Raw genomic sequence first — 16,644 nt, 5'->3', positions numbered from 1 at the left:
ACTTCACAGGCTGCTGCTCCTGCAATGGAGTGAGTGAGTAAATGAGTGAGTGAGTGAGTGAGTATGTGTGTGTGTCTGTGCAAAGGCTCCTCAGAATGTCTGGGATTCCAACAGCACTTATGTCACGTGGATGCAATCCCCGCTGGTTTTCATAGGCAGATGTTAAGGGAACTCCTCTTCTAGGCATTGGCGCTCTGGGCTGGTATGTGGGGTGTGGAACTGGGACCCCTCACACCTCAGGGAGGTTTTCAGGGGAAACCTCCACAGCTGTGCTATCCCTCCCAATTCTTAATCAGCACACCAGTGGGTCTGGGAGCTGCCCATTCCGCATCTCCACCCCTCCTAACCAGTCTCATCGTGGTTTCTCTATGTCCTTGTAGGACTTCTGGTCAGCTAGTCTTCAGGTGGTTCTCAATGATGGTTGTTCTATGATTCAGTTGTAATTTTGATGTGGTAGTAGGAAAGGCCAGCATAGTGTTTACCTGCTCTGCCATCTTGACTGGAAGTCTACCTTTTTTAAAATTATTATTAACAAGGCATCAAAGTGGAAAACTTTATAGCAGATAGATAACAAAGGTGGGATATTTTATGATTATTTGTTGTATATGGTTAATTCTCCATCTTCTTTATGATGAATTCCACTCAGGATGTGGCACTTGACTTTAAGTCTTATCAAAAGGCACAAAAATGACAGTTTTATTCTTCTATAGTTTTTAAAAATACTTTCACTAAGACACATGAGTATTGTGCTATCTCTGCTTTATTTTCCTTTTTAATTAAGCACAATGGAAACTTTAGTTGTGAGCCACTCTATCTCATTAAAGCTTGTTACTCACTGGTCTTCTTATTGGTAAGTGTTTATCAGGGCACGGGGGAGAGATTGTTGCTAATGATACCATATGTGTACAAATCTACATACTTATTACTCTTGTGGGTTTGCAATGTTGTATCCACATTTGCTAAGCAGTATACATGAAGGCAACTCTGAATTAATCAATCGTTACACAGAAAGCAGCAATTGGGCATGTATAGGAAATGTTTTTTTATGTAAAAAGGAGCACCTCCTATGTACTATAAATGGAATGGAAATGGGTTTTTAATATTGAAACTACTTGAGAGAATTAGCACGCAGTAGGACACTTCATGACAACAGGCAGCCTTGTGCTAGCAGAGTGACAGCACTGTACGAGCATGGTGTCCTTGCTACACAGGGTTTCACTAGGCGATAATTCAGCAATTGTGTAGTGCAGCTGGTTCTGAAATATGAACTTATTTCACAGAATGTTTAAGAATGAGTCAAGTATGATTCTTCACTCTTTGCTTTAAGAAAGGAAATAATGGGTTTTGTTTCAGTAAAGGGACAACCTTCTGTCAGAATCCTGCATACAAAATAGGCATTCCATAAACCACAAACAAAAAGTAAGCGTTGTTTCAGACGCACTGAGTTAACTTCAGAATGAAAATTCTCTTATATGGTGCTCCAGGAGAGACAGGGAAGGGACCCAAGTCATCACCGTAATGCATAACAGTGAGGTTTAGAATGGTCCTGGAAAAAATGCTCACCAAGGCAACCTTTAATTTGATATGAGTGTAGGCTCACCTTTTCAGGTGCTACCTTGAGGTCATTTAAGTAGATCATTCAATAGACAATGTGGTTAGATTATTAAACGTATCTTGGGGATGTTTATTTGAACTTGCTATTATATAGATGTCTTTATCCTTGCTGTGGTTTCCAAACTGTCAATTCAAACTTTTCTTATCAATGTAGCCATCAGAAATGAAAACAAACCAGCATTTAACTGATATTTCAGTTTTTGATCTATCAGTGTTGAACTGTCCTATCTTAACATCTTGACAAGAAAGATGGATTTACTATCAGGTAGCTTAGACTTGAAGATTTCCCCTCTCTCAGACCCTGTGGCATTTCTCTGGCTTGAGTCTTACTACATATTATCTGGGCACTAATCCCCTCTGAAGCAGATCCATTTAATCTTCTCAAGCCAAAGCCCTTAGTTTTCTATCTGCTGGAATAAAGGGAGAGAGAGCAGGCTTTTCTTACTCCTTAGGATCAAACTAAACACCCCACCGTGTTCACCCTTCTCTTCCTGTCAGTGAGGCATGTGCATGTTATTTAACTCTGGCTGTGATCCTTGGAGCATAGAAGCAGCTAAGTTCAGCAAGCAGAAAGGAAAGGGGCCAGAAAACTACTTGATTCTGGTGTTTAAGCTTAGAAAACAGGGATCCAAAAGTCCTTGACAATCACATTGCATAATTATCTTTCTGGAAAAGAGATGTTCTAGGATGAAGTCATTGGATGTTTAGCTTATGCTTGCAATTTGGATCCTTGCACTAACTGCTATTGGCAAAAAAATGCCTAATCTTACTATATCACTAGTCTTAGGACATTTATTTTCTTGTTGAGAGCATTTAGGTGTGTGGCCATCTGTGATAGCTTAACACTAAGGTTCTGTGCTCCAGTCACAACTGACCAAGCCACAATGACACCCAAATATTAAAGTGATCATTCAGAGCTGGCAGCTTCACCTCTAGGAGAAATGCAGTCCTCTGGGACAACAAAGGAAACCCAGATGCTTTGTTGAAAGCTAAATAAAAAGCAAATAATTGTAGGTCACCCAAGAGCCAAGCAATGTCATTGTAAACCTCCAAGAGAAGTTGGGAATTGAGGAATTGCTTTAGGGTGTTGTTTGGCATAGAGGAAACTCCCAAACTGTAACGTGACCTAGATCCTTCACAAAGCTACTGCTTCCATAAAGCTGTTGCCAAATGCTATTTTAATCAAACCCAGCCTTCATTGGATCTCTAGTCTGAGAGCATAGCTAGTTTCACCAAGAGCACTGGAACACAGTACCAGCGAGAGGCTCAGTGTGATGTTGGCATCATTTAACTAGAATGCAGCTCATTGCTTCCTGCAGAGATAGTAAAATGTTATTCATTTTTGTTGCCATTGGTAGCTACTCTCTGCCTAAAAGGGCAGAATATGTCCCGGTGTTGAGCTCTTGCAAACACACCCCTTCCCCACTGATATATAAATACAGAGGGTGCCAAAAAAATGTACACACAATTTAAGAAAGGAAAAAAAAAACTGTATTAAAATTATAATAATATATACCGATGTCAAAAGTTGAATACAAGTCATGTGTATACATGTTTTGAGCACCTTCAGATTTAACTCATCTCTTATTTCATAGGCTTCACTCCTTTTCCCTCAAAAATCTTAGTCACTGTAGCCATCAAGATTCCCTGATCACATTTGAGAGACATATTAATATGCATACTATGGAGACAAAGGATGCTAGAAGAAACATTGCTTAAATAGAAAAGGAATAGAGTAATGAGTAAATTGACTAGAAATAACAGGTTCACAAAGCATTTTAAACTCTTTGTGGGGTGGTTTAACAGAGATCCCACTTCCAATGCTGAACATGTTCCAAACCTCATTGTCGTCCTAGCAATTTTATTTCTACTATGGGAAAGTGGAATGGAATACCCATTAAACTACACAGGTCTGACTAAAACCATACACAGCCAATGTCCATAGGAAGGGCTCATGCAGTCAACCAATTAATTGTTTAAAGCAACTGCCTGTGCTATGGCTGGTTCATAGTACTTGTACTAGAACATTCTATTTCTTGGCTCCAAGGAAGGAACTAAGCTTTAGAAATTCACAAGTACATATGTAGCTGTGATGATTAATTTTATGTGTCAATTAGACTGAATGATCAGGTGCCCAGATATTTGGCCAAAAATTCTGGGAGGATATTTTCAGAGGACACCAACATTTAAATCAGCAGACTGGGACATTGGCTCTTCCTGGTTCTTCAGCAGCCTGCCAGCCTTTGGACTTGAAATAGGACATTGGCTCTATATATTTTGGACTTGCCAGATTCTGCAATCACATGAGTCTATTCCTATTCCTTAAATCTCCTGAATCCCTGTCCTATATCCTCTCTCTCTCTCTCTCTCTCTCTCTCTCTCTCTCTCTATATATATATATATATATATATATATATATATATATATACACACACACATATGGTTTTATATAGTTATATATATATATATATAACTACATATATAGTTATATATAACTATATATAACTATACATATAGTTATATATAGTTATATATATAACTATATAAAACCATATATATATTTATGTATGACTATATCATGTATTTACAGTTATATATATGACTTCAGAGTTAAGATATAGGCTGGTCAGCACACTTTCAATCCTGGTAATTCCTTTTAAACGTAAACAGAACTCATACTCAATGGACAAATGCTGATATATCATAATAAAATGCAAATAAGTATTCATGTATTTGATAACAATTCTTTTTTACCTTAGGAGCTAACCCTTGTCTATCTTCAAAAGTAACACTAAGTATTGGACAACTAAGGTTGAAGCCTGATATCCGTTGTTTATTTTTTTCCCAAGTGCAAGCCCAATCTGCGGTTTGTAGATAAGGTTATTACTATGATTATTTAAAGATTTAGTTGGTAACAAAATAGTTATATTGCCAATGCCTCTTTAGAAGACTTGTGAGTATCACAGTCCTAACTGGATCAATTAAAAAATATGGCTACATGTTAAAGAACAGTCAAAGGTGTATTTTAGAAAAATCTGGTGGCAGTCAGGGTGTTCAGAAAAACATTTCCTTAAACCTCATGCTATTGAGTTTGTGTTAAGTTTCCCTACAATTTGGAAGGTTGAAGACATTCTGAAGAAGGCAAAGGGTTGGAATGTCTTTATTAATAGAGAATAGAGAACATGGCCCTTTCATTATTGAGACTGGTGGCTAGGTTGCCTTCTATTACAGTCCTGGGTATTGTATCTGACACATACATAGATTCAGTACTTGTACTAGCAAAAAAAGGCACTCTGTGCTATTAGCGATCGTTAAAAATAGTGATCATCTTAACCAATGTGTTAACCATGTACACTTATTTTGAAAAAAGACAACAGCATGTTTGAAGATGCTTGCTTTCAAGAATACTCAATTGTATTGATATAGAAAAAATAAATCCAACTTACATATTTCCTGTATACTGCCATCTTCCCAAATAAAAAGTGACACATATTCAGGAAAAGATGATTAACTAGTGTTGAGCTACATCATGTTTTTTGCTGGATATTTTCCAAGAAGGATACCTAGTTCTATGCCCTGATGTCCTGAATCTCTTGCTTTTTAAGGACCTAAGCAAAATCAGTGCACCTTAGCTCAAATGAGTGGGCAAGTGGAGAAGGGAGTCATATTTACTGAGCACCTACTCTGTCGTGAAATATTAAAGTATATTATTTTACTAGTCTTGAGATTAACTGAAAATAGTTATCAGTTGGGGTACTTACAGGCAAAGAAGTAAAGTGAGAGCACCAAATTAAAACCTGTCTTATGTGACTACTTTATCCACCCATACTTTCTTCCCCACGTGTTGTCCCTTGGAGGTGGAATAGTGTAATCTCAGGAATAAAGCAAAGCCTTGAGTATTTTGAAATGAACATGCTAGTTCTTGCTCTGGTAGACCAATTTGATACAAACCCAGGCAACCTCCTCAGGTATCATATGTTCCCCCCCCCTTTTGTAAGATAACAATCACAACACATGTCCCTTGCTACAAAACCATGGTCTCTGAAGATTATTAAATACTTTATCGTGCTGTTAAATTCTTGGGCGAAATACAAACATGGCGATCAGTATCAGAATTTAAACTTAAAAATGGTGGTTACTAAAAGAAAAGAAGTGCTGAGCTAAAAAGTCGAAAAAGTTTTCTTAAAACCTTATCTGGTTAAATTAATAAGTGTATACATTTATGAAACTTAGTGATAAAATATTTTAAATTATCCCATCTCTACTAAAAATGTATTTGTCAATTTTCCTGCACTTTTTATCCATTTTCATTTTGCTCTTGCAGATTTTGCTTTCTGCTAACTTATGTAACCAAATTAATGATCATAATGTTTCTTTTCATATTATAGACAAACACTGAAGATGTTAAACAGAAGGTGTTACCTAGAATGCAGAGACCATCTGTGCAGTTTCTGGATTCCTGGCTTAGACCTTCACAGAATTTGCCCCCATTTCTTGGGGGTGGTGCTGTGCACTCCCGGATCCGCAAATGCTCACACTCTGGACTGCAGACGGACCATTCGCTCCACACTTCCCAGCTCCCATCCACTTCAAAGGAAAACAAAAGGAACCATCATTAGACTGAATCCAGCAGCTATCAGGAGACTCACCCCAGGACTGCTATACTTCTTAGAGCTGGATTTTAAAGAAATCACCACCACAACAAAAACAAAATAATAGATTCGTTTCTCTCCATGGTTTCTTTCCTAAAGAGATAGCTTCACAAAAACAGTGGTGTAATTTTCTGTTTCAGGATGAAACTAGTTATTGAATTTAGGCAAGCATTTGAAATATCAGTGCCCTTGCAGTGGCTAGTGCCCTTGGATTGGCTAACAATGCCATTATCTGTTCTTTCCCCGTCTTTCATGTCGAAGTGTGTCTTTGATGGACAGATAAACTATGTGCAGTAACCACTGGTAATCACCACTTCCTTGGGTGTTGACAGTTTAGAACAGAGAGCAAAATGAACTATCTTCAAGCCCCTAAACAAAAAGTTAAATCCATATATATTGATAGTAATACTAAAACAGGTCAAACCCCAAGATACCACAACTTACATAACTAGAATTTCTTGGGTCATGGATCGCTGCTGTATGTAGAAATGAACAAACTGAATTTAATTCCACGAAAAATCAACCCTAGAGATTACAGCAGCTGTTTGAGGCAATTGTCCCATTACCTCCTAGGAATAGTCCAACCACACTTATGTGGGTTAAGATACTGCAATTTTCAATCTAGAGTGATTTGTCAGGAATAAGGTAACTGATACTGAACTTGAAGCAAAATGTCTGAGTCCTTGTCTTGGTTCTGTCAATTTATCGGCTGAGCAACCCTGAGAGACTCACTTAGCCTTACTGTACTATTTCTGAGAATACCCACAACACAGAATTAAATGACATTACATGTACAAAAGTTACTTGCACAGTACCTGGCACATAGTAAGCACTCAATAAATTTTTATTGACTGTGAGTTCAAAATGAAACTCCAAGAATATGCTGCTGGTGAGAGACTCACCTTAGCTTTGCGTGGAACTAGATTTGAAGTTTTAGATGCAAGCCTCTAGTCCGGTGTCCTGGGAGTTAACATTTTATAATGCATGTGAGACCCAGGATCAATTTATTTCTCAGTGGGAGGATAATGCTTCCATAAAGTCATCTTCCAGCTCATCTATTTCTCATTGTATACATTGGGTCAGAGCCAGTAAGGTGAGCAAAAGAACTTATAAAAGCCTTATTTGGCAAATGAAGTCTCTCTATTCAGAAAGGAAGGCAAGCATAGACTAGATGTAAAATAAATTGCTGTAATACTGTACAATCTCTGCCAATTGTATTGTAAATAAATACAAAGCTAAAATTGATAAGGTTAGTTGATTGATAATTGATGATAAGTGTTAAGTTTTTGCTATCTGTTTTGTGCTCACAGACAAATCACTTAAGTCCCTGCTAGCTATTATACAAGTGAATGCCACAAAATGGGAGAACCAAGGAGAGAAGGGGATGGCTTAGTCCAACCAAACACTGGTGGTATAATATTACTTCAAAGCACTTGGCTTATTGATGGTGAGTGTCCAAGGTCATCTAAATATACAGCGGGTGCCAAAAAAATGTATACACATTTTAAGAAAGGAAAAAACTGTATTAAAATTGTAATACAATGAATGATGTTAGATTCATTTGATTAACACTGTATTTTGAGCAAATGTCATACTACACATTGCTACTGTAATTCAATTCAACTTCGAAAAGTAATACATAGATAACATCTCTTAAAGTGTGTACATTTTTTTGGCATCCACGGTATGTGTGTTTGTGTGTATACATATACATGTATATATACATACATATACATGTATATGTATATATGTATACATATGTATATATATAAATACATATATATGTACATGTATACATATGTGTGTATATATATGTGTATATATATGTATATATGCATATATAATGTGTGTGTGTGTCCCAAAACAGAGTTATTTCACCCATCTTCTTGCTATAACATTGAGTTCTACATTAGCATTTTGGACAAATGCTCCATTCTAAGAATTTCGGAGAGGGTAACTTTGGAAAAGAAGGTTATACAAAATGCTTCACACCAGCTTAATAGTGTTGGTGTATCAGAAGGGAAAAGGGAATCTACGTATATCTCACCAGGACAAAGAGAAGTGCAGGTAATTTTCTGCACTGACATTCCCTCACAAAAGGCCCCACCATTGAGAGGAGCTGGGTTGGTGCAGGTCCGGGAACGTTTCTGCCATCCTCTACCACAGCGAACATTGCAGGCTGACCACTCTGTCCAGGAAGACCAGCCTCCATTCACTGAGAGAGAAAAACGGGGAGGGGAGAAAAAAGGAAAAAGGTTTTTACTGATTGCCTACTATGTGCAAGCCATTGTGCCAGGTGTTGTGAGTTGGGCATCCAGGATCCAGGGACAAAGAGACAGTGCAAACCCACACTGGCTGCTCCATTGTGAGGCAACAGTGGGGCTTACCTCATCTCCGTCCCTCAGTCTACTCTTCTGATATAAGGAGGGACACCGATAATTTTCTTTGCTGGGAAATTACGAAAAAAATAGAACTCATCAACATATTTCTAAAGCACTTGAAAATACCAGCATTTGCATTTCTATTACTTTAAGTGCTTCAAAAAACCAGGGCTTTTCTATTGTGGAAGGGACTGCCTTTACTTAAATAGCTGGGAATATCTTTTGTACAATACCTGAAATATTCAACAAATACGTAGTGTTTGTTTTTGGTAGATTTCATATGCCAGGAGAGGAACTGCTGACAGCAGATCTGGGGAGAATGGGGGTGGACAGTAGGGCTGGAGTGGAGGGGTGGAATGGGAGGGGGGGAAGCAGAAGTTGCCCACTTCAATTCTTTTCAAATATAAACACAATGGAAGAAAATAAACAGCTCTTAAAATTATTTTTTAAAAGAGAGAGATGGGAAATGTCACTGACTACTTCATCGAAGTGCAGAATTGGATGGGAGAGCAAACATTCATTTCAATAGAATGTGTTCTCACCTGCCAAATGGGAGAGGCAGGGGAAAGCGCTGTAGTGGAAGACCCCCTCCCCCTCCGAAAGACTGTTTAGCTCTAAAAGTTAAAATTTTAATGAAACACATATCCCTCTACTACTCTGCTTTCCGCCCTCCCTGTCCTGTCCATTCCTGACCTTTGGGTTGGTCTTACCATAAACCACCACCGTGGCTGACAGGCTCCTTCTCTTGGCCACAATGTTGGCTGCCATGCAGGTGTAATTCCCTGAGTCAGAGAGCCGCGCCTGCCTAATGATCAGGTTGTGGTCAGCCCTAGTGTCTATGTTCTCATCTTGCTCAGAGTCAATGGGCTCCTCATTCTTCAGCCATTCCACCTATAGGAAGAAAAGGATGTTCACTTTACAAGTCATTAGAAAACAAAAAGAAAACATAAAATTCTTTGTGGAATTAGAAGGTTGAGCAATTCTGCTGTGGGAGAGAGATGTACCGAACAGAGCAATAACAATGACCTTTTTCTCTGTACTCCATATCCCATCCCCTTTATTTAGTAAACTTGGTATAGTCAGGAAATGAATACTCAAGTTAATAAACTGGAGGCAGGAAAAGGACATAAATATCCTACTGACTTTGACCCATTTTCTAAAAATGCAGTGGAAGAGACAAAAGAGGAGACTGCAATTAGGTCATTTCATTATAGCTCATTTTAACTCTGATGACAATGTTTCAATAACTAGTGCAAAATGGAGCTCAGAAGATCGACACATTATGCAGAACTTGTATTTTGTGCTGAGAAGATATTATGTTGTCAGACAAGGTTTGAGGTCAGTATATTTACATTTAAACAAATTTTAATAGAGGTATGACCATGTAAAATGGCTAATTAATACATACTTGGGCAAATCTCAATGTTCCCTAGTTTTGGGTATAGGTTTCCTTGGTGATCATTTATGTCACTCTTTCAGTGATTTAATGGACACTTAGGCTGGGCTAGATGCCCCACACATTTCAGGCCCATCCTTTGTTCTGGGGGAGCTCATTTCTCACAGCCTCTGAGTATAGGCTGGTCTCATTTCAGATTTGTTTTTTGTAGCTTGCTTCTGGAGAACCTCTTTTCCTGTTTCCACTTCCATTCTAATCTTATCTTTGGTTCAAACTTCTCTTTCTGTAGACACCTGAAGAGGATACAGACAGAACCTTCTGCTCCCTAGATCCTCATTCTCCCCCATGTTGGGGTGCACCACCCTTAGCTCACCTATTTCATCAAGCAGACCAGCCTTCCCCTGAAGTAACTGATTTCCTTCCCCTTTTTGCCCTCTGCTTCCACATTTAAGTGGCATGTGCACTCTCTCGCACTGTTATGGTAGCTCTAGACACATCTCTTATTTGAAAGTAACCATTTAGCTCTATTTATCAGCATATGTTACACACAGTAATTTAACAGTCACATAAAAAACTAATTGAACACAGAAAGCAAGGGCAGTGACTACACCAAAGAGACATCACACAGAAGCATAGGCATCGGGGGACTTTTTCATCATACACTGCCTACCATTAGCAGAGATAATTGAAAGTTGGTTTTACAATAAAATGCCTCGTTTCGTGTTTAAATCTAAAGAATTCTAATTTATCACCAAAAAACCAAGTGGCATCTGTTACATAACAATTTAGTTTATAAGGAATTACTGGTCTCTATAAAAAGGGATTTACTTTTCAGAAGAAAATGTATAATGATCCTTTATAATGATATTCACCTCAAGTACCACCCCATTAATGAGAGTTTAGGGTACCACAAATCATCACCATCCCAAATCTACCCTAGACAAGGTCAATTTTAGAAAAGAAAATGATAGCAAATAGCCAAAAGAAGAGAACTTAGAACTGCTTTAAAAAATCAAGAAGAGCTGAGAAAGCAACTGATACAGAGCCATGAAAGAAAGAAGCATGCTGACTACCAATCCCGGCAGGTCCTGCTGGCATCACCATGTTCCAGACAGATGCCTGGGACTGCTGATGACCCAGAGCCCAACAGTACCGATCTGTTTAACAAAGTAGGACAGTGCAACCAATTTTAAATCGCATCTGACCACCGGTCTGTGACAAAATATCCCCCATTCCCCACTAACATTGCATGTTTCAGTCATTCATTTATTCATCTGACAAGTAGTCAAATATATATATCGAACATCAGAGCTTATCCTGAGAGCTGGGTAAAGCGAGCATGGTTTTGTTTAAGCAAACAAAACCCGTATAGTTTCTTCTTTCATGGATTTTATATTTAATGTGTACGATGAAAATAAACAACTAAATGAACATTACCCCCTGAAAATAAAAGCTGGGAGTAATACTGTCACCAATATCTGTGATGAAACATTTACTGTAAAGACAATAGGATTGGATTTTTAAAATCACCGTTACGGCTGTGTCACTGGAAAGAACAAATCGGTCTCTAAAAGTAGGTCTGAAGAGCTTTGTCCTTCACTACTTTCCTACTGGCTCAGAAATTCAGATCGGAAATTGCCTGGCTCTCTGATTGTTAATTCCCTACTTTGTGCTATTTGTAGCACCTAGAAAGCTGTTCCCTTATGTCCCCACCTCAGTCATCTCCTGCCTTCCCCCACCACACACACACTCCTCCCACAAACAGCTGGTCATGAAGTCCAGAAAGTTTGGCCCTGATCCATAACAAAATTATTCCTGGTGAGTTCACTGGCCAGAAAGAGCCCTGATGGCAGTGCCCCTGGAGATAGAAACCAAAAAAGTCCCAGGACCTGCACATTAAAGAAAGCTTTCCTTTACACATCTTGGCCCAGAAGAAATTAAAGCTACAACCATTAGGTAGAGGTTTGGTTTCAATTTAAAAACTTATCTAAAAATAAATCACACACATAATTAAGTGACCAACAAACTAGGAAATGCCACCAATTTGATAGATAAAAGGTTAATATGATAATCTAAGAAATAATAATCTGAATAGTTCAAAAATCATTGTGTGTGTGTGTATCTCATATAAGTTAATGGTAAAATCCCATCCTAGATAATATCCCATAAAGTATACAGTTCATTAAAGGGAAAACACATGGCAATTAAACAATTGAATATTCTACACCACTAAGAAAAAGTTAAACAGTATATTTTTTTCCCTGTCAAAATAGCAACGATTAAAATTATACACACAGACACACATATGCAGGTAGTTTGTATTTTTGTGGTTGGCTTGATTTTTGCCGAGAATGCAGAGAATGGACATATCCTCTATCACTGCTCCACCATTGTTGCCTTTCCGCAATAGCCTCTTAACTAACTGGGCTGTCTGCTGCTTCCATTGTTGTCTCCACAGTTGATTCTCCACAAAGAGATCAGATCATGTTACTTTCGAGCTTGAAATTCTTCAATAGCTTCAAATCTTACTTAGCTTTGGTAAGTATTTGCAATTTTGTTCTAACAAAGTTCTTCTGAGATCTAGCCCCCTATCAGTTCCCTACCTCTGATCCTCAGTGTAAACTGTGCTCACTCCACTCCAGTCATACTGAGCAACTTCCTGTCCTAGAAAGCTCAAAGCAAATTCCAACCTCTGGTCCTCAACACCTGCTGATTCTGTTGCCCAGAAGAACTTTCCCACAGGTGTCTCCATGGATCGATCCCATTTTTTCATTTAGATCTCAGATCGAATATTACCTCCTCAGAGATGTCTTGCCTAACAACCCTTCTAGTATAGCAAGTGGCCTTTACTCCACCCATCCTGCTTTAATTTTCTTACTAGTGATATGGGAGAGCCACCTCACTATAGAAATTTTAAGTCTCCTTTTCCCTAGTTTCTTAGCTCTTTAGCCCCTGGCTTTGATTACTCTTCTAATTTGTTTCTGAATCCTAGACCAAAGATTGCTCCAAGCCTGAATCACAGAATGTCTCTCACCCCTGCTTCAGATAACTATTTAAAAGCCCGTGACTTCCCAATATCCCCCAAGACATTCCGGACCTAACTCGGATAATTCCATCCCAGAGACCAAATAAGTTTTAATATTCCCCCAGGCCAGTATACTTGTTGATTGTAATCATTAAAGTCTAATGATCTTTCCAACCCTTTCTGGGCCCACATCTAGGCCACCTAAATGACTTGTTGAATGGCCACAGGCTCTATAGAGCTAACAGATTTATTAATTAAAATCTATTTTTCCTCATTCAGGGGTGTTGGGGATACAGAGGATACCCCATCAAGATTGCCAGTTGCAACCAAAGAAGCTAACATGGTCATCCAGGTGGATCTCGAGACCCTTTCCTCTCATCTGAGATCAGATAGGGTGAAAATTCTGTGAATCTCCCAATAGGTAGGGACAGCTCTATGCCCCTGCCCAGAAGGAAGCAGATACAGAAGAAAAGACCTCCTGTCCCTCAATTTTCCATAGAGATTTTATGGGGATCACATCTCTCAAGGGGAAAACAAGGCAGGCAGTTAGTGATAGACATCGGGTTTCTGCATTCCTGCACGTTGAACATCACCCATAGAAAGGGACCATGAAAGACCTCCCCTCTCCGCCCACAACTTCCCCTTCTCACTGTAATTATCTCCCTTATAAGGAAACAAACGAGTACAAAACACCTGACTGGATTAGACCAGTCACTCACACCTGTGCAGTAAAGGCCACAATGACCTTCATTTCACCTGGGCCTCATTCTATCATACATATGCCTAGAAATTCATTAATATCATTATAATAGACTAAATTCTGGGAAAGAACATGCACAGTCTAAAAAGATGAGGTAATAGCCTTTTGTCAATCACAGGTGTCAATCAAGTGGTCCCACGCCCGGAAAGAAACAGCCCATTCTAGAAGAAAAAGGGAGAACAACTCCAAGTCCTCGGCATTCAGGGTCTTTGAACCTCTTATTTTGCTTGGCCCACTCCAAACTCTTTGGAGTATGCTTTTTCTCCTAATAATGACACCTGTGGGCCTTTGATCCTTGCCTTTGCTCAGGGCCCGTGCCAAACTCTTTGGAGTGTACTATGTCTTTTAATAAACTACTCTTTTACCACTTTATTTCTCTCTTATTCAATTCTTTGCTTGAGATGCCAAGAACCTGGACATAGCCGAGACGGGCCCACTCTCCGGTAACACTAGTACTTATCTCCATCTGATAGTCTTAAAGATAATGGCTTTTGTTCTTATAATTATCTCAGGAATTTACCAAAGGAAAATATTAGAGCTACAAACAAAAATTTAACCACAATAAATTATTTTTGGTAGAAACAAACAAGAAAAAGCGAAAATAAGAAAACATATGCTAGGAGGAACCAAGATGGAGTAGTAGGTAAAAACAGTGTTTACCTTCTCTCACAACCACATCAAAATTACAACTAATCTACAAAATAACCATTAATGAGAATCGCCTAAAATCAAGCTGAACTGAAGCCTTTCAACTAAGGATGTGCAGAAGAAGCCACCTCTAGACTGGTAGGAAGGGCAGAGACATGGAACGGCCTGGTCCCACACCCATGTGTGACCATTAAAGATCGGGAGGGCTATTTCGGCTGTGGGGGTCCCTCACCATTACCTAGAAGGACAAGAGATTCCAGCCCCACTCCAGCCCAGGTTTCCAGTGCTAGGGAGAGAAGTCCTCATAATCTCTGGCTGTGAAAACCAGGGGAGATTGTGACTGAGTGAGACTGAGAACAGCTGCACTCACAGGCGCTCCTCTTAAAGGAGCATGTGGACTTACCCACCACAGAATCACTTGCTCTGAGCTCCAGCGCTGGGACAGCAGCTGAAAAGGTAGGAGGGAAAAATGGTGGGGAATTGAGTTGTCTGGCTTGGGATGGGGCCTGGAGAGAAAGCTTTCTCCTGGACAGGCGGAGCTGGTGGAGGCCATTGTTTCTTTGTTGAGCCCTCCCCCTTCTCAGTGCGTGAACACAGGCAGTCACCATTCCTGAGTCACTGCTGTTAGTTCACCACATCCAACTTTCCGGCACACCCAGGCTGCTTCCAAAAGCTTTTTCATGCAGACCACCTGCCTTGGCTCAAGCTGCAGATTTTCCTAAACTCTCAAAGGTTTGTGGAACCCAGACAAGCAGCATCTGACTTGAGCGTGTCCTGTGCCTCTGGCTGAGCAGCCCTAAGCCAGCACAAGTGGCAACTGGTCTAGGTTCATAGCTTGGCCTCTCCAGGCACTTCCAAGCACAGCACGGGTGGTAGCCATCTGCAGATTTCTTTCTGGCTCCCTCTGGGTGTCCATGGGTGGGACATGGGCTGTGGCTGAAGTAGGCCTACAGTGGATCCCCCTGCAAGGTGGTCCTGGGGCTGGTTCCCCCAGTGGCCTTCTTCAAAACAAGCTAGATCCATAGTGTCAGCTCCTGCACTACAGCTCTTCCACTGTAGTTAAGGACAGTCCACAACCAGTGAGCCCAAGGGTCATTCCCTCACACTGATGTGCAGTTATCAACCAAGGCTCAACTATAAGAGGAGGGCACACACAACCCACACAAGGGATGAATCTGGAATGCGTGGCTCAGAAAGACTGTACCACTGAACTCCACAACACACCTACTACATAAGGCCATTCTACTAAGACGGGAAGACATAGCAGATCTACCCAATACATAGAAATAAATACAGGGAAGCAGCCAAAATGGGGAGACAAAGAAATATGTCCCAAATAAAAGAACAGAACAAAGTTCCAGAAAAAGAACTAAGTGAAACGGAGATAAGCAATCTATCAGACACAGAGTTCCAAACACTGGTTATAAGAATGCTCAATGATCCCAGGGAGAACTTCAACAGAGAGATAGGAAGCATAAAAATGGAGATGAAAACCATAAAAAAGAATGAGTCAGAAATAAAGGAAACAATAACAGAAATGAAGAATATATTACAGGGAATCAACAGTAGATCAGATGAAGCAGAGGATCCAACCAGTGATGTAGAAGATAAGGTAGTAAAAAATACCCAAGCAGAACAGCAAAAAGAAAAAAAGAATCCAAAAAATTGAGGAGAGTTTAAGGGCCTCTTGGACAATATCAAGTGTACCAACATTTACATTATAGGGGTACCAGAAGAAGAAGAGAGAAAGCAAGGAATTAAAAACCTTTTTGAAGAAATAATGACAGAAAACTTACCTTGCCTGATGAAGGAAATAGATATACAAGCCCAGGAAGCACAGAGTCCCAAAAAGATGAACCCAAAGAGGCAGACACTGAGACATATCATAATTAAAATGCCAAAGGTCAAATACAAAGAGAGAATCTTAAAAGAGAAAAATTCTCTTTTAAGCAGCAAGAGAAAAGCAGTTAGTTACCTACTAGGGAGCCCCCATAAGACTGTCAGCTGAGACGTCATCAAAATGATGGCATGAGGTGAGCCTCTGGAAATCTCCCCTGGAATTTACAATAAATTAAACAGCTATAACTCCACAAAGGACTCCCTGCAAAGCAGACAGGGAAGACGAAGAGGCTCACTACTGAATTCACCTAACGGGATGCGGTGCCCTA

The 16,644-nt window shown here is 39.7% G+C and overlaps 1 protein-coding gene across 6 annotated transcripts in view; it reads right to left on the bottom strand.

Annotated features, from left to right (window-relative positions):
• UNC5D (unc-5 netrin receptor D) overlaps positions 1 to 16,644 on the bottom strand; it is a 510,000-nt gene that overhangs the window by 114,180 nt on the left and 379,176 nt on the right. For 3 of the 6 annotated variants that reach the window (XM_081045544.1, XM_081045546.1, XM_081045545.1), the window contains exons 5-7: positions 9,358 to 9,538; positions 8,314 to 8,481; positions 6,037 to 6,201 (exon numbers count right to left, since the gene is read on the bottom strand). In XM_081045544.1, coding sequence (XP_080901670.1) covers positions 6,037 to 6,201; positions 8,314 to 8,481; positions 9,358 to 9,538 — 514 coding nt within the window. The remainder of the gene's footprint in view (positions 1 to 6,036; positions 6,202 to 8,313; positions 8,482 to 9,357; positions 9,539 to 16,644) is intronic. The other 3 variants (XM_081045547.1, XM_081045549.1, XM_081045548.1) reach the window with 1 other exon arrangement.

Source organism: Rhinolophus hipposideros (genome assembly GCF_964194185.1).
Source record: "Rhinolophus hipposideros genome assembly, chromosome: 4".
In the NCBI taxonomy this organism is placed as follows: domain Eukaryota; kingdom Metazoa; phylum Chordata; class Mammalia; order Chiroptera; family Rhinolophidae; genus Rhinolophus; species Rhinolophus hipposideros.
Note: the sequence above shows the minus strand (reverse complement) of the source record. Positions and strands in the feature narration are given on the sequence as shown.